The sequence below is a fragment of the Setaria viridis genome, chromosome 4, assembly GCF_005286985.2.
Source record: "Setaria viridis chromosome 4, Setaria_viridis_v4.0, whole genome shotgun sequence".
In the NCBI taxonomy this organism is placed as follows: Eukaryota; Viridiplantae; Streptophyta; class Magnoliopsida; order Poales; family Poaceae; genus Setaria; species Setaria viridis.
Window position 1 is genome coordinate 30,511,974 of NC_048266.2, and position 26,597 is coordinate 30,538,570.

The 26,597-nt window shown below is 50.9% G+C and overlaps 2 protein-coding genes across 2 annotated transcripts; both read right to left on the reverse strand.

Annotated features, from left to right (window-relative positions):
- Nucleotides 1-1,029: 1,029 nt before the first annotated feature.
- On the reverse strand, nucleotides 1,030-1,560 carry LOC140222644 (uncharacterized). The gene has a single exon (XM_072293468.1). The coding sequence runs from the start codon at nucleotides 1,558-1,560 to the stop codon at nucleotides 1,030-1,032; it is 531 nt and encodes a 176-aa protein (XP_072149569.1).
- A 20,800-nt stretch (nucleotides 1,561-22,360) lies between these two features.
- Nucleotides 22,361-24,142, reverse strand: LOC117853608 (protein trichome birefringence-like 5). The gene is made up of 5 exons (XM_034735924.2): nucleotides 23,622-24,142; nucleotides 23,335-23,527; nucleotides 23,042-23,235; nucleotides 22,784-22,942; nucleotides 22,361-22,697 (listed from the first exon to the last, which is right to left on the reverse strand). The coding sequence occupies exons 1-5, from the start codon at nucleotides 24,140-24,142 to the stop codon at nucleotides 22,361-22,363; spliced, it is 1,404 nt and encodes a 467-aa protein (XP_034591815.1).
- Between the last annotated feature and the right edge of the window lie 2,455 nt (nucleotides 24,143-26,597).

Sequence of the window (26,597 nt, forward strand, 5' to 3'; positions counted from 1 at the left end):
CTTCCCATTCCTCACAGTATTGAATCCACGGGGCACCAAAGGCTACATCTATTGGCAGTATAGCCTTTGAGCCGTACACAACGAAGAATGGGGTGTAGCTGGTGGCCTGACTCTTTTGGGTACGGAGGCCACAAATGACGTGGGGTAACTCGTGGAGCCATTTGGTGGCGTACTTGGATGCATCATCAAAGATGCGAGACTTGAGGGATTGGAGGACCATCCCATTCACACGTTCGACCTGGCCATTGCATCGTGGGTGAGCTACTAAAGAGTAGTATACATCGATGAGGTTATCCTAGCAAGAATCCCAGAACTCGGATCCTGTGAATTGTTTGCCCACGTCGGCGATGATCCTATTGGGGACCCTGAAGCGGTGTGTGAGATCTTAGACGAATTGAGCAGCTTTCGCTGACTCTATACTGGAGACAGCCTTGACTTCAATCCACTTTGTGAATTTATCAACTACCACGAAGTGTATCCGCCCGAAGTGGTTTTGAAAGAGCCGACCATATCCAGGTCCCAGCATGCAAAGGGCCAGCTTGGTGGGATGGTGCACAGGGCCTGCGCTGGGAGGTGCTGCTGCTTGGAGAAAAATTAGCACCCTTTACACCTCTGGACAAGCTCTTTTGCTTCGGCAATAGTAGTTGGCCACTAGAGGCCAGAGCAGAATGCTTTCCCGACCAGATTGCTCGAGGCAGCATGGTTCCCACACAAACCTAAGTAGATTTCATGGAGGAGTTCAAGGTCTTCGTTGCAGAGGATACACGTCAACAGGATACTGGTAGATGCGGCCTTTCTATACAACTCCTTACCGATCACAATGTAGTTGGTGCTACGTCATGCGAGTATTTTATGCTCGGCTTTGTCCTCTGGGGACATGTTGTCGGTGACAAATGCGATAAAAGGTGTGCACCAGTCTTCCGCTGCCTCGATCATCAGGACATCAGTGGGCGCTAGGTCGGCTTGAGCCTAGGCATTGCCGTCAGCTTGGTCCGGGTTTGATATCTTGATAGAGGGTTGTCTCAAGTCCTAGACGAACACGTCGACCGGGACTAGGGCACGTTTCGAGCTGAGCTTGGATAAGACGTCGACAGTGATGTTGTGTTCCCTAGGGACATGATGAAACTCGAGGCCATCGAAGTGAGCATCGAGTTTGCGGACCTCGGCGTAGGAGGCTTCCATGGTTTCCTTGGTGTACTCCCAGGATTTGTTGGCCTGCTCGATGACAACCTTAGAGGCATCAAATGTGAGGATGCGCTTAATGCCGAGCGAGGTGGCGATGCGGAGCCCATGTATGAGGGCCTCATACTCACTGCCGTTGTTGGTAGCCTTGTAGTGGATCTGGAGGACGTACTTAAGTTGCTCACCTTTCGAGGATATAAAGAGGACCCCTGCGCCAGCTCCTTCGAGGTTGAGGGTGGCTCTCCAGTGCTCCGACCTCTCCAGGAAGGGCAACAATTGGATCTCCGTCCATTCAGCGATGAAGTCGGCCAAGATCTGAGACTTGATCACATGATGTGGGCAGAAGTCGATGTCGAATTCACAAGTTCCATGAACCATTTGACAACTCGACCTTGGACAACCCTGTTGTGCAGGATTTCGCCAATTGAGTAAGAGGAGACCACTCGGATCATGTGCGCTTGGAAGTAATGACGCAGCTTATGGGAGGTGATCAGGATTGCATAGAGCAATTTTTGGACCTGCGTGTAGTAGACCTTGGAGTCGCTCAGGACCTCACTGATGTAATACACTATAACGACCCCAGTTAATCCTTCAAGTTACCCCTAATCCGAGTCCCCCAAATCCCTCTGTCTCAGCCCTCCCCTGAGCTTAAGCGCTCCGCCTCCGGTCAGGGTCCCGACCCCTGAGACCCCGACCCACCCCGTCGGTTCCTTCTGAGTTTCCCCAAGGCAGTGTCCCTTCGATCTTAAGCAGAGGAGAAACCGAGAATGATCGGTGGATGGACGGGTGGACCCGCAAATCTTTTTCCCAGATCTCCCGAGGCAGACGCACTCGAGCGGCCTGCATCGCTTCAGAGCTCTCCCGCCGCGTGGCTCAGCTTCTCCGACGCCCGCCACTTCGCCCAGTCACCGGCCGCGACCGAATGGTTTCCCGCGCCCTTCTCCCCAATCGCCGCGGAAGCCCCTCTGCACCCCTTTCTGCAGCACCTCGTCTCGCTCGCGCCCTCGCCAACCGCGCCTTGGTGCTCCGACGCCGCTATGGCAGAGCTTTGCCGCCTACTGCACCAAAACTGCCTCGCAGCTCGTGCCATCATCATCTCACCAGATCTCCTATTGCAAGGCCCGATGCCTTCCGGTTTTTCCGCCGCCTCTCCTCAGTCGCGCTGCCTCGAACTCGCTACGCGACGATTCCTCCATCGCCAACCCTGACTCCGGCCGCGACTGTTCTTTTCCGCCTTGCCAGAACTGTGCCCGGCAAACCGCTGCTTCACGCTCGCCCGCGCAGCCGCAGCCCGCCTGTCTTGTCACCTGTGCAACCTCACTTGCAGCGCCGTTCCCCCTGTCACACCCATCAGATCCGCCGCACGACGACGCCCACCTCCGCCATATCTCAACCACCGGCAAAACCGCACCTGCGCTGCCTTGTCTCCAGTGCCCAATAGTTGAGGACACTATCTTCGAAGTCCTGTTCCGCCACCCAGTCACCGCCATGGCAGCGCACTCCCTCTTTTCTTCCGGTCTTCACGCTACTCCAACTCCCTCTCTCTTCCGCGCAGCTATAAAAGGGAATGCCAAAGCCTAGTGGAGTTCCCTTCGCCATTGTTGCCTTGCCGCCTTGTTCCTCTGTTTTGTGCTTGAGCGCCGCCACCTAAGTTCTTGAGAAACTCTCATTCCCGCTCAACACCCGCACCTCCCCAATCCACCCAGCCGCCTGCTCCTCCGCGCTGTGCTAGAGCTTCCTTGTTGCTCACAAGAAGCTTCGCCGCCACCGGAGCACCGCCAGACATTGCCTCCACCCAAGCCTTGGTGCTTAAGTGCTTAAGCCCTTCCGCGCAAGTCTACTCCTTCCTGACCCCAAAGCTTCACCTATAAACTGAAGGTAAGCTGCCGACCCCTCACCGGTTCGCCCGACCTTATCTGTTCGTCTGACCCCTTTTCCGTCTCGCCCGACCCTAGCTGTTCGCCCGACCCCTCTTTCTGTCTCGCCCGACCCTGTCTGTTAGCCGACCCCTATCTGCCTCGCCCGAGGACTCGGATGTATCTATTTCCTTGGCCCGAGGGTATCTGTGTAAGATTTCGGGGACTTCTCTGTAATAGATCTGAGGACCCCGAACACAGTTATCCCCTAAGGTTTAAGAGTCAGATCATAAGTTTCTTCCAATCCGACCCTTGGTCTTGCTCTCTATCCACTGAAGCTTGAACCCCATACTCTTTTCGAAGCTTTGCTACAAGTTTTTGGGCTAAGACTTGCAAGTGTTGCTGTTGAAATAACCGTCTAAACACTAACTCCTGCATTGCATGCGTGTAGAGTTTCGTCTTGCTGACGGCGTCTACGAACTACACCCGGTGCCAGAAGATGGAGCCGTAGCTGAGCTACCAGTTCCAGAAGCCAAAGTCGCCCTAGCTGAAGAACAGCTTCCCTCCCCTCCACTTGAAGGCAAGCCCCAGAGCATGAACCCCAAAGTTTCCCAAACTTGCGCATGCCTTCTTTCTCATGTTTGTGCATTTACGTATAGGAGTTGTTTGCAACCTTAGATGCATGGCATAGTTCCTTTGATTTTGAACACTAGTTGTTGGGCCGAGTAGTTGCTATGCTTAAATAGGAAACGGTAAAAGTTGAGTGATTTCCGGTCACTCGCGAGTTATAGGAGTTGGTTGTTCTCCTTCTGTTACAACTGTAAGGACGATGGACGGGGCAGGGTTTTGGTTAACTCTTTTGGAGGACGGTTGATCGCCCCGTCTGTCTATGGAACTTGTTAAGGCCCGACGGTGGTGGTGTTCGTGATCAAGTGTTTGAAAGTACTAATCTCATACCTATTATGGGATGGGGAAGCCTAGTACCTGATTGAACTAGGGCATGGCTTATACCCCTGCTGTCCCTGGAGAGAGGTTCCCATGGTGCATCATGTGGGTGCAAGTGCGGTAACAGTACGGTAGAGGCTGGGACTGTGGAGCATTGCATGCCAAGGGAAGTTTGGACCTGACACGTGCCTGGGAATTGATGGAGACGGCCGACACAGGAAGCGACCCTTGTGGTGCGCGGATGTCGTGAGGTTAGGTTCACCATGCATGGTTAAGAAACCTGAATCGATTCGTCTGCCTCTCACAGTTTGAGACTGCTTGATCGCTATGCTACACTGAGTAATGAAAGAGTCTGATGATGACATGGTCTTGATGATGAGTTTATATACATAAAGCTGGATCCATGTTTGCTTAGAATAAGATGCCAAAGTAGACTGGTTAATGAACGTAGAATTTGAGCTAAAACTTGAAAGCAAGGATCTAACGTAGTCGCTTTTGGCAAACAAACCCTCAGCTAAAGAGTCTCACATGTCTAGACGTGGTGGAGTAGTTTTACCACCGGTCGGTTAAGTCTTGTTGAGCTTAGCAGCTCAGCCTTGTTTGTGGCTTTCTTTTCAGGTGAAGTCGCAGCTCCTGAGTTCGCTTTTGTTGGTACTTGGCCGTCCCAGCTCCCTCCGGGTTGGACGGTTGAGTGGGATCCCTCCTCGGACGGCGAGGAAAGGGATAACTGATGTCCTGATCGGCCTCATCAGGGACATCCGACCCCGGCGCTAGCTTCCGTTATTTTACCCTTTCCGCTGCTTGAACCCTGTAAAAACTCTGATTTTCGTTTGGATGTTGAACTAAATTATCAAATTTGGTTAACTCAATGGATCTGTTGTATTCTCTGGAACTACTCACCTTCGTGTGAGTTCGCTAAACTCGGTCCTGTTGAGTGGTTTAATCGGATGAAATCCGACGGCACTTCGAGTTAACTTGACTAAGGCATGAGCGTCGCATGTCAGGCGACTTAACTATGCTTTAATCAAGGTAATCCGAGGTGGATCCGCCACATACACCGGCCTTTCCATCATGTGGGCATGGCCGGGTTCTTCACGTTCCACAACTAGCACCGTGCTCATACCGTGTGTTATCGCGGAGATGTATAGCTGTAGCGTTTCTTGGTTGGTCGGGGCCATCAGGATGGGAGGGGTGGATCAGGATGTTTTGATTCCTTGAGGGCCTTGCAGGCCTCGTCATCCCACCGGAACTTGTCTGCCTTCTTGAGCAGCTTGAAAAAGGGAAGTCCCTTTTTGCTGAGCTTGCTGATGAAATGGCTAAGGGCCGCCATCATGCCTGTGAGCTTCATGATGTCCTTTTTGCCGACCGGCTGCGCCATGTTCTTGATGGTGTCAACTTTGACAGGGTTGGCTTTGATGCCACGTTGGCTGACCATGAAGCCCAGGAGCTTTCCGGATGGGATGCCGAACACGCATTTGCCCGGGTTGAGTTTCCATAGATAGGCCCAGAGGCTGTTGAAGGTTTAGGCGAGGTCAGCGATGAAGTTTTCTTTATCTTTGTTCTTGAAGACTACATCGTCGATGTAGGCCTCTACGTTTTTGCCGAGTTGTTTATTGAGGCAACCCTAAATTGCCTTCTGGTAGGTGGCGCCGATATTTTTTAACCCAAAGGTCATGGTGTTGTAGCAATAGATGCCATAGGGCGCTATGAACGCGGTCCTATCTTGGTCGGTGGGTTTGAGGGCGATCTGGTGATAGCCCAAGTAGCAATCGAGGAAGCAAAATAGGGTGCAACCGGCCATGGAGTCCACAACTTGGCCGATGTGGGGAAGAGGGAAGGAGTCTTTAGCGTAGTGTTTGTTGAGATCGGTGTAGTCCATACACATTCTCCATTCACCAGTTTTTTCTTTACAAGGACTGGATTTGCTAACCAGTCAGGGTGCTTACATTCATGGATAAATCTAGCAGCTAAGAGCTTATTTAGTTCTACCCTAATAGCCTCCTTGCGATCTTGAGCGAAACGGTGAAGCTTCTGCTTGACCGACCTTGTTGTCTTGCTCAGCTCCAATGAGTGCTTAGCCAGCTTCTACGGGACATCAGGCATATCGGATGGTTTCCACGCGAATATGTCCGAGTTGTCCCAGAGGAAACTGGTGAGCGTGTCTTCCTATTTGGGGGTGAGGCTGGCCCTGATAAGGGCTGTCTTGGAGGGTTCTTCCAGGCCGAGGCTGATCTTCTTGACTTGCGGCTCGGGCTGCAGCACCATGGGCGTCAGGTCTGCCTCTGGAATCATTAGCTGGTTCTGGTCCACCTTCTTCGACTTGGCGAGCATCATGGTGGCGTTGACCGAGTACTCCAGGGTCTCAGTGAGCTGCACGGTTTCCGTGTCGCACTGGTAGGATGTTTCGACGTCACCGTAAACGAAGAGGACGCCGTTTGGAGCTGGCATCTTGAGGATGAGGTAGGTATGGTTGGGAATCATCATGAACCTCGCCAGTGTTGGCATGCCAAAGATGGCATGGTAGGAGGTCCTGAAGTTGGCAACCTCGAAGGTGAGGTGCTCAGTACGGTAGTTGTTAGGGGTGCCGAACGTGACTGGCAGGATGACTCTCCCGATAGGATAGGATCCTTTGCTGGGTACTATGTCGTAGAACGGGTCTTCACAGGGAAGAAGCTGCTCGAAGTTGAATTCCACGCGCTTTAGGGTCTCGGTGAAGATGATGTTGAGGCTGCTGCCGCCATCGATCAGCACCTTGGAGAGGAGGACTCTATCTATGGTGGGGCACACCACCAGCGGGTAAGACTCGAGGTCCAGGAGGTGCACCCAGTGATATTCCCTAGAGAAGGTTATGGGCATCTCCGACCAGTGCAAGTACTGAACTAGTGTGACAGAGATGAAATGCACCTTCCGCCTTTGCAACTTGTGCTTGCGGTTGGTGTAGAAATCTTTAGGACCGCCGATGATGATGTTCAACTCCCGCTCGGTGCGCTAGAACTTGTCGTTGTCATTGCCAATATCCTGGTTGGCATTGGGGTTGCGCTAGTCCTGGTGCTCTTCTTTGCGTTGGTCATCGCGGTCGTCGCGGTGGCGGTTGTCACGGCGGTTGTCTTCCTTGCGGTAGTCGTTCTAGCAAGGCCACTTGTTTCCACCAGGACGCCGAGCTCTTTCTTAAGGACCGTGCAGTCCCGAAGATTGTGGCGTGCGTCCTTGTGGAAGGGGCACGGGGCATTCAACAAATTGTCGAACTCCTCCTGGAGGAAGGTTGTCTGCCTCACAGGGCCAGCTTCGGCGGCGAAAACCTTAGGCGCCCTCTTCCGAGGTCGGGAGGGCTCTGACCAGGGCTGGTGTTGGTGGTCTTGATAGGTCGATGGTTCGTAGTCGTTGTTGTGGTGGTTCTTGCTGTCCTGGAATTGGACGTTCTCGACCTCACCTATGTCGGCGTGAAGGTTGACAATCTGCATCATGTGTTCGACCATCTTGGGAGCAGCCTGGAACATGGTACGGAACATCAAGCGGTTCTTGAGGCCGGTGTAGAAATATCATATGATGTCGCGATCCTCAATGCCAACCAGCCTGTTGTAGTTGTCGAAGAAGCGGTTGACGTACTCGCGGAGAGTTTCGTTCTTCTGCTAGCGGGCTTGGCTGAGGTTTTATGTGTTTCCGGGTCAGGTGTAACTAGCGTGATAGTTCTGGGTGAAGGCTCTGGCGAGCTGACCCCAAGTGTCGATGCAGCCTCGTGGGAGGTTCTCAAGGCATAGGAGAGGTCTGCTTCCCATCACCATCAAGAAGTAGGCGGCCATCATGTCGTAGGTGACGTTTGCAGCCTTGACCACGGTGCAGTACATCTTCAGCCAAATCATTGGGTCGAAGCGACAATCGTACTTCTTGTTGATGGCTGGCTTGAAGGTGAGTGGCCATTGGACAGCCCTGAGGTGGGGGGTGAATGCGGCAAACCCGTCGATGTCCATGTCGTTGTCTGCCATGAGGCGATATTCTACCAGCGGGGCCCTGGGGCGTGCGCTGTTGTCATGCTGGGGTGGATTGTGGGCGTCGCCAGGGGTGCCATAGAGACGGTCGTAATCGTTGTGGCGGCGTAGCTCCTCCTCCCGGCAGTTGCGGGCCTCCTGCTCCACGTTGCGGTTTGGCTGGTTGCCGACCCCCGGAGCACCAAAGTCACGATCGCAGTAGGCGCACCGTCGAAGCTCTGCCTCATCCTGCTCTCGATGATGGTTGTTCAACTCACCACGGAGGTCGCGATTAGGTTGCCGACAAGGCCGACCGCGGCGTTCGCCGTCTCCTTGTCCGTCATGGTGGCGGTTGTCGTGGTGGTGGTTATCTGGTCGGCGGTTGGCGGCGGCAGGATAGTAGTCATTGCTCTGGGATTGGTCCACCTCCTCCTCTTGAATGGGTTCCAGCCGACCTCCCCTTCGGCGGCAGTGATCGGCTTGGCTACGATCGGATCTACTCTGAGTAGATCGACTTTGGGAGTGCCGAGTAGATGTAGATCTAGAGTGCAATGATTGGCTCCTTGAGCATGCTAGGGCCTGGGCCCTTTCTTTAATCTGGGCATTGGTGACACGAAGTCACGCCTGGATCCACTACAGTTGCTCTGAATCCGGAAGGTTTTTCACATCACCAAAATAGCCCCTACGTGGGCCTGGGGTGTGGTGAAGACATCATGACCGGCCTGTTCGAGGTCGGCCTGCAAATTGTGGGCACTTAAGGGACACCTGTGTTGACCTCCAACACCCCCTTGGTTGTCGTTGTAGCCGTCGTTAGGTGCCGGCGAGACAGGCAGTGCATTGGCCGCTGCGGGGGCTGTTGTTGGACTGGCTCGGCTTGGTCCTGTTAGCGGCACCTACCACGGTCTCGATACCTCTTGTTGCACCCTTCCTCCTGAGAGGAACTTTCGCCATCACGAGGAGGTTCATCGGCAGAGACAGTGAAGACTTCCCAATCTAGTGACATAGAGCTTCCATCATCGCCCTTTCCTGGGTTTGGGGTTAGCGCGAAGCGAGGGACCTGGAACTTGCTGCAGTCCGGAAACTAGGTGGGTTTAGACGGGTCATCGGATTGGATCTGGAAAGCCTGCTCGAGTTTTTCAAAAGACATGACAGCCGAGTTCTTGATGCCAAAAGGGGCGCGAGGAAAGCCCTACGCCGACCTTCCGGGGCATAGTGTCACCTCGGAGAGGTTTATGCACTAGCAATGGTGTTGCTAATGCGATCTAGCCCCACGATTATATTGGAGGGTGTGGGTGGGCAGGTTGTCGCGATGATGTGTGGGATCCTCTCCAAGAGAGAGAGAGAGAGAGAGAGAGAGAGAGAGATTGCCAACCTGTTGGGCAAGCGGCGTGATGATCTTCGGGTGAAAACCTTGCTCCGTTGAAGCAGATTCGGTGGATGCCGAGCTAGCGGTGGACGCCGAGTTGGCAAAGGAGGCGATGGAGTTGAAGTCTACCAGCATGCTCCCAAAGCGAAGCTAAATCGGATTGGTGAGGAAGTCCTTCATGCTCTCGGAAAAGATGATGCCGGGATGGGATGCTATCGAGCTCGCTGGGGAGCATCTGATGATCACCCCTACCTGGCGCGCCAACTATCAAATTTAATGACCGACAGTCCACCAGGGGGTTACCTAGGTGGTAGATTGGTAGGCAGGGGAGATCGCAAGACCAAGAAGTCGAATGGTAACACAGAGACGCAAGGTTTAGACAGGTTCGGGTCCTCGGAGAGTAATACCCTACGTCCTGTGTTCTGGTGGATTGTATTGCTGATCGCAGGTGTGAAGAGTTAATGTGGCCTCGGGGGGCACCCCTAGCCGCCTTATATAGGCTGACGACCTAGGGTTACAAGTCGAATAGGATCTAATCCTAGTCGGTTGTTACATGAAAAGCAATCTAAATCGGTTTACAACAAGTATCCCGTGATATCTGGGCAGAATCCGTTTGCCCAGCGTCCTGGCTTGTCCTTCACACGTTTTCATGCCTTGGCCCGCACGGTATGGTCGAGCGGGCCCACTATCAGAGCCGACCAGTATCCTGATCGGTAGGGACCCTTGTCTCTCAATTATGCATTGAAATATAATTTTCATGAGCACATGTGCATTTGGTTAAACTAACTATCTAACTTACTTTGAGAATATCTCACCCCAATGCCCCCTTCCAAATCTATAAAACAAAACCTATTCAAATTTGAAATGTAATTTCAAATTTGAAAAACAAACTCATAGACAAATAAATGAAAAACCCATAAGAACCTAGGCAGGCCGATGCCCTTTTCGGCCCGTCATCACAACCAGCGCAGCCTGCCTCGCCCCTCCTCCCTCGCATGCACACACGCAAGGCCCAGCAGTTGGCCCAGCCCGCAACCCCGTCATCCCCTATCTCAGGTTCCTCCCCCCTTCCCTTCCCCTCACTCGCATACGACATCACGCCGGCCGTGCACCGTACTCGGCCCTCTGGCCACCTCCCCTGCTCGCTATGAAGCGCACCGCAGTCCCGTGCACCAAAGCACGCCGCCAGTGGCATGCCCACCCTAATCTCCCTCACCCCCGCCGGATCCCCCCTCCCCCCGGCGAGCACCTCGTACCCGCCTGCACCAGACGCATTAAATGATCCCCTCATCCTCTGCCCGGATCCTCTCCCCGTCCTCATCCACTTCGACGCTGGTGCCATGCGTCGCCATCCACCACCGCACCAGTGCCACCTATCCCCAACCGGATAAGCTCGGCCGAGCCTCCCCGAGCCCCACCGGCAGCCCCGGCCGCCTATAAAAGCCTCCCCGCACACCTCCTTGCCTTCTTGCCCCTCCCTTCTCCACCTCACTAGCCCTCGCTAGAAAGTAGGACCCCACTGCGCCTCCTCCACCTGTCATCATGCTCTATCCCCTAGAGCCGGGCCGGGTCAAAGTCGAGGAGCTCCACGTGGTGATAGCCACTCCTCCCCACGTTGCAGCGCCGCTCCCCTCCGACGCTCCACGCTCACCCTCCGCCGCCGCGCACCGCCGCTTCTCCCTCACGGCCGTTGTGCTGCCCGCGTAGACACCTCACAAGCTCCAGGTACAACCCTTATGCTGTCCGCACGCTTACTCGCTCTCTCCGGCCATCTCCCTGCCCTGCTATCATGCTGCCGGAATTCCGACGAGCCGCTGGTGTCGCTCCAGTCCACCAACGGCCACCCCACGTTCACCATCGCACCCGCCAAACCATTCTGAGCCTTCTCATAACCTTAGCGCTACCCCAAATCCCCTCTAGCGCACAACCCCCTCGCGACCGCGCCGCCGCGGCTGCTCCGGCAAGCCTTAGCTCCGCCGTCGGCCACCACCCGACACCCATACCACCTCCCATAGGACCGTTGTGCCCTAAACTACCCCCTCCAGCGAGCTCCTCTGCCCGCACAGTGCTCTGGCGTTACGACCCGGGCGACGTCGCTGCTCCCTCTGCTACCCCCAGCACCACGTCCACAAACACCGCGCACACACGCCTCCCCTGGTCCACCACGTGGTCCGCGAGCGCACCACACGGCCCACCACACGGACTGCCACGCAGGCCCACGTGCCACGTCACGCCATGGCCCGCCTGTCAACCTTTCTCCACTCTCTCCCCCTTATTCTGCTACAGCCACATGGATTATTTCACACCAAACCTTGCAAACCTATGCTAGAAATTTCCAAAAAAATTACCTAAAATTCACCAAAAATATTAGAACCCTTCTCAAAATTAGTCATGCCTTGTTTGCACAAATCTCACATCTATAACCCCAAAATTAATTCCCATCCTTTTTCTAAAATAGAAAAAGTCTGTATTTTATGTGGACAAAATAGGGAATCATTCCAAAGAGCTTTAGGAAAATCCTAGGAAATTACTCAAGCCTTTTAAACCCCAATTCTACTTCTTTAACCCATGTTTGGTGTATTGCTTTGACTGTTTGCTTGATTTCTTACGTATAACTACGATAATGTAGAAAACGACGATGCTGGAAATGCATTCGACGACCCATATTACGAGGAAGAAGCTTTGAATGACCCGGACTTCAAGGAAGGCAAGTCCCACAAATCATCATCATCTTTTGATCCCAAGCTTTATTAATAAAATAAACCAAGATAATAGCTTGTTTACCTTATAAGCTTTGCATATTTTCCTTTATTTCTTTGCTTAGTTCGTCCTAATAATTTTGAGCCCTCCTTGATATCATGAACCCCACATACACTAGGTCATATCATGACTCACAAATCTTAAGGAAGAGTGAGAGTACTTTTAGAAATGGCATAAAAGCAACTAAAGTGAGTCTAGCAACCAGCTAAGGTTGGACTCATGAGTAAGAGGGTAGCCTCGACAGAGAATCCTATCCTAAAAGCTTACTCTGGTCACATGAGGACCGGCTCATGGGAAAGTCTTTCTAGTGGACAGTACAGCCGCACGTGCTAAAAAGGTACAGCCTTTGGGAGTGCCTAAACATGTGAGGCCTTGATTCACACCCTACCAACTGATCCTAATAAACCGTCCCAAGGGGCCACTGTTGGGATACGAGGTAGGCTACGCTAGCGCAAATCAAAATTTCTACCGCGTATAACCAGGAAGAACTGCCGTATAAGGATCACGGGATTACCACTCGACGCACTACTGGTGCGGAAGATGTAGATATGCGTCGGTGCAGTGAAGACGATCACGTAGTCGTACGTAGTCGATCAACGTAGTCGTACGTAGTCGATCACGTCCAGCAACTCCTCAGCAGCTCGTCCACGTGCACAGCAAGATCGCCTCCGGTGCCGCGGCTCGTCGTCAGCTCGTCGTGGCTCGTTGGCGGCTCGTCGATGGCTCGTCCAAGTGCTGCAGGCGCAACACCTCCAAGGTATCCACACGTGCAGGGAGGAAGCGTCGCAAGCCGGATTGCTAGATCCGCGAGTTGCAACAGACGAGGGCGTGGGAGGCGCGGCAGAAGTGTTTCGCCAAAAGGTGTGTCACCCTAGGGCGCCCCCACCCCTCTATTTATAGGGGTTCCTGATGGGCCTCTGGATCCGAGGCCCATTAGTACTCCTAAACCTAATCCAACTCGGATCAAATCCGAATTGGGCTTCCAGCTCCTTAAGTGTGCGACCCTTTGGGTTCGGATACGTATAGACATGGCCCGAGTACTCCTACTCGGCCCAATAGTCGGTAGCGGCCTCTAGCAAGACGTGCCAACTCCTATACGCACACGAAGATCATATCAGACGAACCATCACAACATAATATACATGCTATTCCCTTTGCCTCACGATATTTGGTCTAGCTTCAAGCCGACCGCTCTTTCTCGATCCTGTGATTCGGAATCCCTTTGTAGGTTAACTCTTAACCGTACGTAGCATGGCCATGCATTTTCTGATCCGATCACTCGAGGGGCCCAGAGATATCACTCTCAATCAGAGAGGGGCAAATCCCATCTTGATTGACCATGTCTCATAGCATGCTTCTTGACAAACCCGAAAGCTACCTTTATAACTACCCTGTTACGGCGTAGCGTTTGATAGCCCCTAAGTAGGTCAATCCACATCTAGAGTACATGCGACAATCTCAGGTCTAAGGACAAAGCGTATATGTTGTTTAAAGAGAGAACTACTTCTCGTGTTGGGTCAGTCCTAACACATGTCTCCACATGTGTCCACATTATTAGTTCAACATCTCCATGTCCATGACTTGTGAAACATAGTCATCAACTAATACATGTGCTAGTCTAATATTCATGTGTGTCCTCACATGAACTCCGACTAGGGACAACTTTAGAATAACCATACAAGTAAAGAGTTTCACATACAATTCACATAATTGCAAATCAATTCAAGTAGCCTTTAATGGATATTCAATGAACACAATATACAAGTCATGGATACAAATGGAATATCATCATCTCTATGATTGCCTCTAGGGCATACCTCCAACAGTCTCCCACTTGCACTAGAGTCAATCTAGAAGGTACCTAATACCCATAGCTCTTACATGCGCATCATGCTTAGCCTGCGGGAGTGGTTTTGTCAACGGATCAGAAATGTTCAGATCCGTGTGTATTTTGCATATCTTGATCTCACCCCGGTTAACGAAGTCTCGAATGAGATGAAATCGCCGCATTACGTGTTTGTTCTTCTGGTGGTTCCTTGGCTCCTTTGCTTGCGCAATTGCCCCATTATTATCACAGTAGAGATTCAATGGGCTGGACGCATTCGGGAACACACCAAGCTCAATGAGGAAATTCCTTATCCAAACACCTTCCTTCGCGGCTTCCGAAGCCGCGATGTACTCGGCTTCTGTCGTAGAATCGGCCACCGTCTCCTGCTTGGAACTCTTCCAACTAACAGCACCACCATTTAGCGTGAACACAAATCCTGATTGTGACTTTGAATCGTCTCTGTCGGTTTGGAAACTAGCATCGGTGTAACCTGTTACAACGAGCTCCTCCTGACCTCCATAGACGAGGAACATATCTTTAGTCCTTCTCAAGTACTTAAGAATGTTTTTCACCGCTGTCCAGTGACTCTCACCTGGATCAGATTGGTGTCTACTTGTCATACTTAGCGCATATGAGACATCTGGGCGAGTACTTATCATTGCATACATGATAGATCCAATAGCCGAGGCATATGGCACTCTACTCATGCGATCCCGCTCATCAGCAGTCGAAGGACACTGAGTCTTGCTGAGATGTATGCCATGTGACATAGGCAAGAACCCTTTCTTTGCCTCTTCCATGCTGAACCGCTTCAACACTTTGTCAATATAAGTATCTTGGCTCAAACCTATAAGCCTTCTTGATCTATCTCTATAGATTTTAATACCCAGAATATATGCCGCTTCCCCTAAGTCCTTCATCGAAAAACTATTTTTCAGTGAAGTCTTTACGGACTCAAGCATAGGAATGTTATTTCCAATCAGTAATATGTCATCCACATATAAGATTAGAAATACTACAGAGCTCCCACTAACCTTCTTGTAAACACAAGACTCTTCTTCGTTCTTGGTGAAGTCAAACCCTTTGACTACTTCATCAAAACGAATGCTCCAACTCCTAGATGCTTGCTTCAATCCATAAATGGATCTCTGAAGCTTGCATACCTTTCCAGCATTTTTCGGATCGACAAAACCCTCGGGCTGTATCATATACACGTCCTCAGCTAGGTTTCCATTCAGGAAAGCTGTCTTGACATCCATCTGCCATATCTCATAATCGAAATATGCAGCTATAGCTAGAATAATCCGAATGGACTTAAGCATCACTACGGGCGAGAAGGTCTCGTCGTAGTCAACTCCTTGAACTTGTCGAAAACCTTTTGCGACAAGTCGTGCTTTGTAGATGTGAACATTTCCATCCATGTCCTTTTTCTTCTTATAGATCCACTTGCACTCTATGGCTTTAACACCATCAGGCGGGTCAACCAAGTTCCAAACTTGATTGTCTCCCATGGACTCTATTTCGGATTGCATGGCACTCTGCCATTTTTCGGAGTCTGGGTCCATCATTGCTTCTGCATATGTCGCAGGCTCATCATTGTCCAACAATAATATTTCCCGCATTTCGCGGAGCCTTGCCGACCTTCGTGGTTGTGGCGGTGCTTCTCTTGCCATGGGTATCTCAACTTGTTCTGCTACGTTAGCATCACTCATTGATTCTTGCCCGATTGGCTCATCTTGAACTTCTTCAAGATGCACTGTCTTTCCACTCTTTTCTCCTTTGAGAAACTCTTTCTCTAGGAAAACCCCGTTCCGAGCGACAAACACTTTGCCTTCTGATCGGTTGTAGAAATAATATCCCAAAGTTTCCTTTGGATATCCCACGAAAATGCACTTATCCGACTTGGGTGTGATCTTGTCCGACTGAAGTCGCTTGACAAACACTTCACATCCCCAAATCTTTAGAAAAGACAAACTAGGAACCTTTCCAGTCCATATCTCATATGGTGTCTTAACTACGGATTTAGATGGTACCCTATTTAGTGTGAAAGCTGATGTTTCTAGAGCGTATCCCCAAAATGACAACGGTAGGTCCGACTAGCTCATCATTGATCGAACCATGTCTAACAAAGTTCGATTACGTCGCTCGGACACACCATTTCTCTGAGGTGTTCCAGGCGGCGTAAGTTGTGGAACAATTCCGCAACTCTTTAGATGATTGCTAAACTCGTGGCTCAAATACTCGCCTCCACGATCAGATCGTAAGGCCTTAATTTTCTTGCCACGCTGATTTTCAACTTCATTCTGAAATTCCTTGAACTTTTCAAAGGTCTCAGACTTGTGCCTCATCAAGTAGACATAGCCATATCTACTAAAATCATCAGTGAAAGTTATGAAGTATTGGAATCCTCCTCTAGCCGTCGTGCTCATTGGTCCGCATACATCACTATGTACGAGTTCCAACAAGTCTACTGCTCTCTCAGGAAATCCTGTGAAAGGCGTCTTGGTCATCTTGCCTAGCAAGCAAGCCTCACATGTCTCGTATGATTCAAAATCAAACAAAGTTAGAAGTCCATCAGAATGGAGCTTCTTCATGCGCTTTTCACTTATATGACCCAAACGACAATGCCACAAGTAGGTAGGACTCAAATCATTAGGCCGAGGCCTTTTAGCACTTACATTACAGACAGGTGAACCATCAAGATTTAAAACAAATAATCCATTCACAATGGGTGCAAAAGCCATAAACATATTATTCTTAGAGATCACACAACCATTGTTTTCACTCGCAAATGAATAACCATCCCTCATCAAACATGAAGGAGACAAAATGTTTCGACTTAAACTAGGAACAAAATAACAATTATTCAACTCCATAATAAATCCTGACGGGAGGTGGAGTTGCATCGTCCCGACGGTCAAAGCAGCAACTCTTGCATTATTTCCCACGCGGAAATCAACTTCTCCTCTTTCCACGCTTCTACTTCTTATCATTCCCTGCATCGAATTGCAAATATGAGCAACCGATCCGGTATCAAATACCCAAGAATTAATAACTGTATCAGCGAGAAATATGTTGTCTATAACATAAACAACAAGCGTACCTGAGGTAGAAGTACTCTTACTTCCGCCGTTCTTCAACGAAGCTAGGTACTGCTTGCAGTTTCTCTTCCAGTGACCAAGTTCATGACAGTAAAAGCACTCTTTATCTGGAGCGGGTCCAGCTTTAGCCTTGGGCGGTGGGTTTGGCTTGGACGTTCCAGCCTTGCCCTTCTTCTTCCAAGAATTGCCCTTCTTCTTAAAGTTAGGCTTGTTCTGTACAGCCATCACATGGCTGGTACTAGCGCTTTTCTTAATGTCTACCTCTGCTGTCTTGAGCATACCACACAGCTCATTCAGACCCTTCTCCGTCCCATGCATATGGTAGTTCGAGATGAAGTTCCCATAGCTAGGCGGAAGAGATGAGAGAATGAAGTCAGTGGCCAACTCTTTGCCCATTGGGAAGCCCAGCTTCTCCAATCGCTGAGTGTAACCAACCATCTTGATTACATGTGGTCCTACTGCTGCGCCTTCTGCTAACTTGCACTCCAGAAAGGCTTTGGACACATTGAACCTTTCGGTCCTAGCCTGTGTCTGGAACATGTCCTTGAGCGCCACGATCATATCGTAAGCCTCATGATTTGTTTCGAACTGCATCTGCAGCTCGGGTTCCATGCAAGCAAGCATAAGGCAGCTTACCTCAAGATTAGCATCAAATGCCTTCTTGTAAGCAGCCTTAACGGCAGCAGATGCATCATCAGCAGGTACTGGTGGTAGTGGGGTGTCTAGAACATCTTCCTTTTTCTCAGCCCTGAGAACAATTCTCAGGTTACGGATCCAATCCGAGTAGTTTGTTCCATTCAACTTGTCCTTCTCAAGGACCGAACGCAAAGCAAACGATGCGGTGGTGTTGCTAGGTGCCATTTAATCTACAACAAAAGTAATGCAAAATACACTGAGACAAACGTATCCTTGATAGAGCAAATTACATTAAACTATTTTAACAGAATCTACTCCCACTAAAATCAATATCCCTCTATTGAAACTTAGTGATTCAGGATCCACAACTAACAAGTCCACTAGTGAGCTTTAGCATCACCGCTAGCAAACGAGGTAGATCGGTAAGCAACTTTTGCTAATCATATCACATATGACTCCTGTTGTTGGGTGACATCTCTATGTCTCGGCGCCCAACCTTTATGCCCCAAGGTCCTTAACCGTTAAGATAACCTTGTTAAGCAAACCAACCCTTATGCGTGTAAGTGTCCGACACAAACCCGTCTAGTCAAGGAAAACTAGTGGCACCCTAATTTCATAGACCCACCACTAATTGTACAAGACATGGGACGGTGCAAGTTTTAGTTGGGAGGGCATACTAACTTAAACTTTGTGAGGGATCGTTCTACTTCTAACATCACAGCATGCAGAAAGTAAAACATAAACAGAATAGCATTCACACAGTTGTGACACAGTATGGCCCGTTTTTCATATGGTGATCTCCATCTCCATAGAACCTGTTCACCATGGTGATCTCCATCTCCATGTTCCATGTGCGCCATCCTCCTGGTGATGAGTCCTCCAAGAACTATGCTATTACGCCTAATAGCTAGTAAAGAATCTAGTAATGAAGATTACATAGTTGCTTGGATCATCACAGATTGGTACGCAGACCATTAAATACAATAAGGTGACAACACATATGGCTCCTGCCGTGTTGCCGTACGTGCGACACGCAGGTCACGAATGAGTTACACACATGCATCACATACACAAGGGGGCCATACTGATCACAAGATACATACATACATCCTGCAAAATAGAGTTAGGCGTCCTAACGTTCCAAACTTCGGAGGCCCGAAACTCCATCTTCCAAGCCGAATTTGGGAAATCTAATTTCGCCGAAAACGGCGAAGCGGTTGAATTTCATGTGTAACTTTTTCTGTAGATCAATTTTCGTATAGAAATCACCCCGATCCGAGATCGTACCGAAAAGTTACGGCTGATTTACCGAAGCATGCGCATACGGCAAAATCCCGACCCCGGCAGTAGATCCCATCTACTATAGCACATCTAATGCGCCTGGCGTATGACCCTAGATCTCGATTCGACCAATCATATTGATCTTCCCTCACTGCAACTGGATTTACGTGTATCACTTAACTCCGATGGCGGAAACCGACCAGTAGGAGTATGTCGTTACACTACCATTGCAGCAAGGGCACGAAATCAGGACATAGATCAAACAGAGAACTCGCATATCTCCATATGCACACATCCCGAATCCAAAACTAAGCAGCTACGGCTCTTGATACCACTGTTGGGATACGAGGTAGGCTACGCTAGCGCAAATCAAAATTTCTACCGCGTATAACCAGGAAGAACTGCCGTATAAGGATCACGAAATTACCACTCGACGCACTACTGGTGCGGAAGATGTAGATATGCGTCGGTGCAGTGAAGACGATCACGTAGTCGTACGTAGTCGATCAACGTAGTCGTACGTAGTCGATCACGTCCAGCAACTCCTCAGCAGCTCGTCCACGTGCACAGCAAGATCGCCTCCGGTGCCGCGGCTCGTCGTCGGCTCGTCGTGGCTCGTTGGCGGCTCGTCGATGGCTCGTCCAAGTGCTGCAGGCGCAACACCTCCAAGGTATCCACACGTGCAGGGAGGAAGCGTCACAAGCCGGATTGCTAGATCCGCGAGTTGCAACAGACGAGGGCGTGGGAGGCGCGGCAGAAGTGTTTCGCCAAAAGGTGTGTCACCCTAGGGCGCCCCCACCCCTCTATTTATAGGGGTTCCTGATGGGCCTCTGGATCCGAGGCTCATTAGTACTCCTAAACCTAATCCAACTCGGATCAAATCCGAATTGGGCTTCCAGCTCCTTAAGTGTGCGACCCTTTGGGTTCGGATACGTATAGACATGGCCCGAGTACTCCTACTCGGCCCAATAGTCGGTAGCGGCCTCTAGCAAGACGTGCCAACTCCTATACGCACACGAAGATCATATCAGACGAACCATCACAACATAATATACATGCTATTCCCTTTGCCTCACGATATTTGGTCTAGCTTCAAGCCGACCGCTCTTTCTCGATCCTGTGATTCGGAATCCCTTTGTAGGTTAACTCTTAACCGTACGTAGCATGGCCATGCATTTTCTGATCCGATCACTCGAGGGGCCCAGAGATATCACTCTCAATCAGAGAGGGGCAAATCCCATCTTGATTGACCATGTCTCATAGCATGCTTCTTGACAAACCCGAAAGCTACCTTTATAACTACCCTGTTACGGCGTAGCGTTTGATAGCCCCTAAGTAGGTCAATCCACATCTAGAGTACATGCGACAATCTCAGGTCTAAGGACAAAGCGTATATGTTGTTTAAAGAGAGAACTACTTCTCGTGTTGGGTCAGTCCTAACACATGTCTCCACATGTGTCCACATTATTAGTTCAACATCTCCATGTCCATGACTTGTGAAACATAGTCATCAACTAATACATGTGCTAGTCTAATATTCATGTGTGTCCTCACATGAACTCCGACTAGGGACAACTTTAGAATAACCATACAAGTAAAGAGTTTCACATACAATTCACATAATTGCAAATCAATTCAAGTAGCCTTTAATGGATATTCAATGAACACAATATACAAGTCATGGATACAAATGGAATATCATCATCTCTATGATTGCCTCTAGGGCATACCTCCAACAGCCACGGTGGGCAACAGATAGACTGGAGCAGGACCTTTGCAGAGTCTCAGGTCTGGTCGGCACGGGTCACGAGTTGAGGTCCGTAGGACCCGTTGACATTTTATGTCAAGTTATGATGCATCTTTTTCTGGGATAGAGTCCACGAGTGGACATAGTGTGACCCCTATTTAGACCCCAGCCGTATCTGTGGACGGAGTTAGCGAATATTATTTAGGAATAGACACTAGTGGGTATGGGTCTCGTAGGTCAGTACTGCCTCCGTACAAGGTATGGGCTGATCGAATGTGCGGGTAAAGTGTACACCTCTGCGTAGAGTTATAAAATTATTCAAATAGTCGAGGATCACGGTCAAGAGCTCACATAGTTAAAGCTCCCATTGATTAGTCATAACCTACTCTACGAAAAGAGTGAGATACAGGCTCATCCTGAGATGTGTCTAGAAATGAGGCAAAAGCCGGCTCAAGTAATCCCTAATGGATCCTGATGCTCTTAAACTTGGAGACTGGTAGGGAGGTAGATTCCCCTCCACGACCAACAATTTATAAATATTTGCATTCCATTCTCTTCAATTTACAACCATACACACTGTGCATATAACTAGCTTTCAGGCAAACTAGCAGCTATTCCTTAAAATCCTGCATGAAATAATACAACAACTATGGGATTTGCTGAGTACCCATTGTATGGTGCTCACTCTTACTTCCCCTTCCTTCCTTTCTTCAGAGGAAGAAGTTGCTAGTGAGGAAGACAAGGATCTTGAGGATCTACCTTAGGAGCCAAGCTGCCTGTAGGCTTGGGACTGCTACGTAGGACTCCGCGGTTTAAATAAGGTTGAGGCTACGGCCCCTCTTGTATCATTAGTAGTACGCTTTCTCCTTTTTCAACCTTATGTAAATTATGAATAAAAGTTGTACGTAGTATGGATGTGATACTTCTTGTGTGAAGTGCCCGTATCATCTACTGATCCAAAGAATGATACGAATGACATTCGGAGTCCCTTTTTAGGGGCAGCCCCCACAGATGTGCTGTGTAGGTGAGATGGTAAGGAAGATACGCGCAAGGCAAGAGGTCACGGGTTTGAATCCTACGCACTGCGCACGTGCATATTCCTCGTGAAAAATCGCGTGGCTTGTGACGTGCGCGTGTAGGGAGCTTCCTAAGAATTTCTAATATTTAGCGCAAAACCCTATAGTCTTGATTGATATTACCAATCGGGACTAAAGATGTGACTTTTGTCCCCAGTGGATACTCGAGACTAAAAATGGAGACCTTTAATTCCAAATTATTAGTCTGGGAAAATCGAGACCTTATCCATAAGGTCTCGTTTTTCTACCGGTGTTTGCTGTCAAGTGAAGTAAATAACATTCCTCGCCATTCTAGTCATCAATAGAAGATCCAGTCAAACTGTTGAACTATTGCGTGTCAATCACTTAAACCTGTTCGGACTGTGGATGCTGCTGCTGCCCGCTCTCTGCCGAGCAGCAGCAAGCAGCGCTCCGAACAAAGTCGCATCTTGAAAACGAAACAGGACAAATAACTAGGCCAATTAGTTTTTCCTTAACATCGTATACTTAAGGATGGAGAGAGTAGCTAGCAGATAGCAGCAGCAACGAATTATCGAGGTGTTAAGAATTATCGAGGTGTTAATAGTCTTGCTAAGTTGCTAGTTCAATAAATACTAAAAAAAGAAATTTGCTTGCTCTCATCTCTTTTCCCATGCGACAGGGTTAGGTTCCAAGACAAGAGAGGCGTAGATGAGCTCGTTCCACGCGTCCGGCACGCCAGGGAGGCACCAGTGGCTGCAATCCTGCTTCCTCTTGGACACCTTCTTGTCCCCTGCCTTGCCGTGCACCGACGGGTGCCCATCCCTGCGGAAGTTGGTCAGCTTCGTCACGTTCAGCAGCCGCACCGGGAAACGCATCCGGCCGATGGCCTCCTCCACGATCCTCATCTTGAGAGGGTAGCTGTCGATGATGGCGCCTTTGAACGTTGGCTCCGTCTCGCCGTTGCACGATCCGCCGGAATCCCAATCGCCTCCCCTGAACACACACACAAAAAAAAAAAACATGTGAAATTCTTCTCGGGCCATCAGCTTCAATTTCAACAGGATAGGTCGTGTCCTCACCTGAAATGTGCAGTGGAGTATCCTCGGTAGAACACGACGCTTCTCGCCGGGTCCATGTTCTTGTCGATCCAGCGAGCCCATGTCTTGAGGGCTCGTCTGTAAGCCTCGGCCGAGTCGAAGTGGGGGTACAGCGTGTCACCTTCCTTGTAGTAGTTCTTTCTGCAAACATTGGTTCAAGAATCAAGAGTGAGCAGAGGATCTGGTTCGTCTTCAAGCTGCAGGAGAAACGGCACAGCCAATCAATCAATGAGGCCGTACCCCCTCGCCGTCTTGCCGTGCGTCCACCAGTGTCCGGTGTTGAAGACGAGCACGTCGGCCTTCTTCCACCGGTTGGCCGTCTTGTCGACGCGGTCGATCTGGAGGATCGGGTTGGAGTTCCTCTGCCGGTTGAAGCGCACCCCTTCGCGGACCAGGAAATGCGACCGCACGAACTCCACGGTGCAGTCGTAATCCTACAGTTGTTCATTCATGCACTGGACGAGCTCATCATCATCTTCCATTTGACGTCAATTTTGCAGTACCCGTGAACTTGGATTGGATGAATGGATTACCGCGAACTTGAAGACGAAGTAGCCCCGGCCCTTGCTGATCCTGTACCCGTGCGTCTCGAACATCCGGGTCTTGTCCGGCAGGGCCTCGCGCAGGATGCAGAGCAAGGACTCGAACTGGTTCCGGTTCATGGAGTCGCCGACGAGCATCAGCCGCTTGCCGCGCAGCCTGGCCAGGAAGTCCGTCGCGTTGAACCTACGGACCTAGCGCGCGAATCAAGAAACGTTTTGGGCACCGTGTACTCACGGGGTGCTGCGATGAATGCGATGTTGTTGGGTGTGGCGGGTACCTGGGGAGGCTGCAGTGGCGCGGCGCCCAGCGCCACCGTGTGTACCCGTCGTCCGGCCGGCCGTTCACCGCGCAGGAGTACGCCTCGTCCACGTAGGGGCACGTCCCCGGCGCGTACAGCGGCCGCGCCTCCTCGTCCCGCACCCACTCCCCGTCGAACACGTCGCACCGCCCGGTTTCGGCTCCACCCGCCTTGTCGTCGTTCGCCGGGGTCTCGGGCGGTGGTGGAGAGGGAGACGGCGGCGGCGGTGGAAAAGGTGTAGTCTGCATCGGTGGCGGCGGTGGAGAAGCTGGAATCTGCATCGGTAGCGGCGGCGACGGGACGCGAGGCGGCGGAGCCATCGGAGCTGTCTGTATCAGTGGCGACGGGAGCCAGCTGAGACGGTGTTGGGAGAGCGCCCGCGGCGAGGTGGAGGAGGAGCGGAGGAGGGGGAGCGCGAGCGGGAGGATGAACGGGACGGAGACGAAGGCGGCGAGGAGCGGGGCGGCCAGGCGCCACGGGAGCCGCGGCACGGGCGGCATGGCCGGCAGAAGCTAGCGACCGGAGCGGTGTAACGGTGGCGGTGCGAGGGTTCCCCGGGCGGCCGGCGACGAACGGTCGAGGAGGCATTGAGGCGAACGGGTTGGATCCGGCGGGCGAGAGGGGTGGCGCGAGATGCGCGCGCGGCGGTTTCACTCTGGGCTGATGCCACTGTCCGGGTGTGGTGATGTGAGAGTTCGTGGGCCGTTCTTGTCTGCGTGTGTGGGCTGTGGCGTGGCCGACGACGGAATGAATTCTTTTTGGGCCATCCGTGTTTGACTCGGACTAAAAAAAAGTCGTTGAATGGCTCGGGGTAGTGTTTGGTTCATCGTAGGAACCCGTACATGTATGAACTGATACGGGATCTGAGCACGATCAATTGTTTGGTTCGTTGAATCGCACCGCTTCGTCCAGGATGAGATGGTTCAGATTCTTAGAATATACCGAGAAGATGTCGTATCGAGCTGGGTGCCAAAATCGACCGAACGACTCGGTACTGGATGGAATCATCCCCACCTATATCAACCCATCCAGCTGAACCATCCCATACAAGATCATCTTCCATGCGAGCAACCAAACACTACCGTGTCGGCACGTAACGGGTGTGTTGCCACTGCTTCGTTCACTTGTTCTTCGCGTGGCTCCTCGTGAACGCCAGTCCTGTAATATTCTACAGAGTGCGAATCCAAATTTATGCACTCTAGTACATGATACTAAACTAGAGTAGTACAGTACATCGGTACGGTACAGTAGTATAGTATAGTTGGCAATTTTCTTTACGATCCCGAGGTGAACATGAACATAAATGAAACCGAGAAGAAGCCAGCGCCTCTGTAGTCAGTTCCAGGATTTTCGGACGATGCCAGTTTCTTCTTGATCTCGTGCCATACTAGAGTTTGTACCCAACCATCAAACGTCGCTGCCTGTTAGGGTTCTACTAGGAAATTGGATAGTGTATGAGGTTCTGGTAATAGGTTTAGTACGTCGAATCGTCGTCAAAATCCGGCAAGCCGGTCAAGTTCTAGCCTATTACAAGATTCCTGCCTTCTCTAGGAAGAAGATGGTGTTCATATAGCTGGCGGCGCAGGAGCGTCTCGACCTGGGTCACTTGGTCCAGTCTAGGCCATAGTAGCGGTTGTTAGGCCAGCGAGCTCTGGGCTCCTTGGTGTTGGCCCATTCGATTGCCTCCATATTCTCCTCATTAGCTTGTACGCTTGGAAGCGGCTTCTTCACGGTTGTTGCTTGGACAGCTGCAGGTGTCAGGTCCATGACACTGCCTCCTCGTCACCCGTCACTCCCCATGCTGCTCACGAGCGCACGCACAGGCACGTGTAGGGCAATGCTTGAGACTGCTCCACTCAAAAAAAAATTAGCTCTAAAAATGTAGGATTTGAATGGGAATAGTCCTTTTTACCCTAAATTGGTCCTATGTGTCATCCTCTCCGCTTTTTGCCACTACTCTCCCCCCTTCTTTGTCATTCTCATCTTTTCTCCCTTCTCTTTCTCCGTTGCTCTTCCTCGGAGCGGCAGGAGCTTGGCACGCAGCAAATCAATCGCACACAATACATAATGCTAGCTCCAACGTAGATAAAACCCGACAGGCATTAGAAGACTCTCTACTACTCATCCATCCCAAATTGTAAGTTATTCCAAGAATCTTGGAGAGTCAAAGCATTTCAAATTTGACCAAATTTATATGATAACTAAGTATCATTAGATTCTTTATCAATTATATTTTCATAGTATACCTATTTGATGTCATAAATCGTTATAATTTTCTCTATAATTTTGATCAAACTTGAGATATCTTGACTCTCCAAGATTCTTGAAATGACTAGCAATTTAGGATGGAGGGAGTAGTACTAAGTAGTGGTGTCAGTAGTACTAATTAACTAGTGGTTCAGAAATCAGAAGACTCTCTACTAGTGCTAATTAACATCGTGCGACAGGCACCAGAAGACGCTAATGATTCTTGAGCCTATAGCTAGCTAGCTAGGTGGACGTACTCCGTATCACACCCCTGACGAGTCCAGCAGCGGAGGCGCGACGCGGCCCCAGGGGGCAGCGGCGGGAGACGCAAGCGTTAAGAGACTACGTATATCGAGCGGCGTGAGGCGCGCGTGGCACGGCCCCGCGGACTCGGCGAGCAGCACTGCACGCGGTGCGGCCTCGCCGCTGCCCTGGCATCGACCTCCCCGCGCCGTGCCTCCAGCGGGCAGCGGGGGTGCGCGCGACCCCGTCCGGCAAGCGGCAACAACGCGGTCCCGCCGAAGGCGCGACGGCGCGACCCTGGGCGCGGCGGACACGAGCGCCGGCGCGGCACCGACGGGTGGCGGAGGAGGAGCAGCCCCGGCAAGCGAGCGACGGCGTGGTCGGCTATGGCACGAGGAAGACGAAGATGGGAACTCGGACGGGCCTATTTTTTGAAGTGAAGCTGAAAAATACCAAACACGCTGG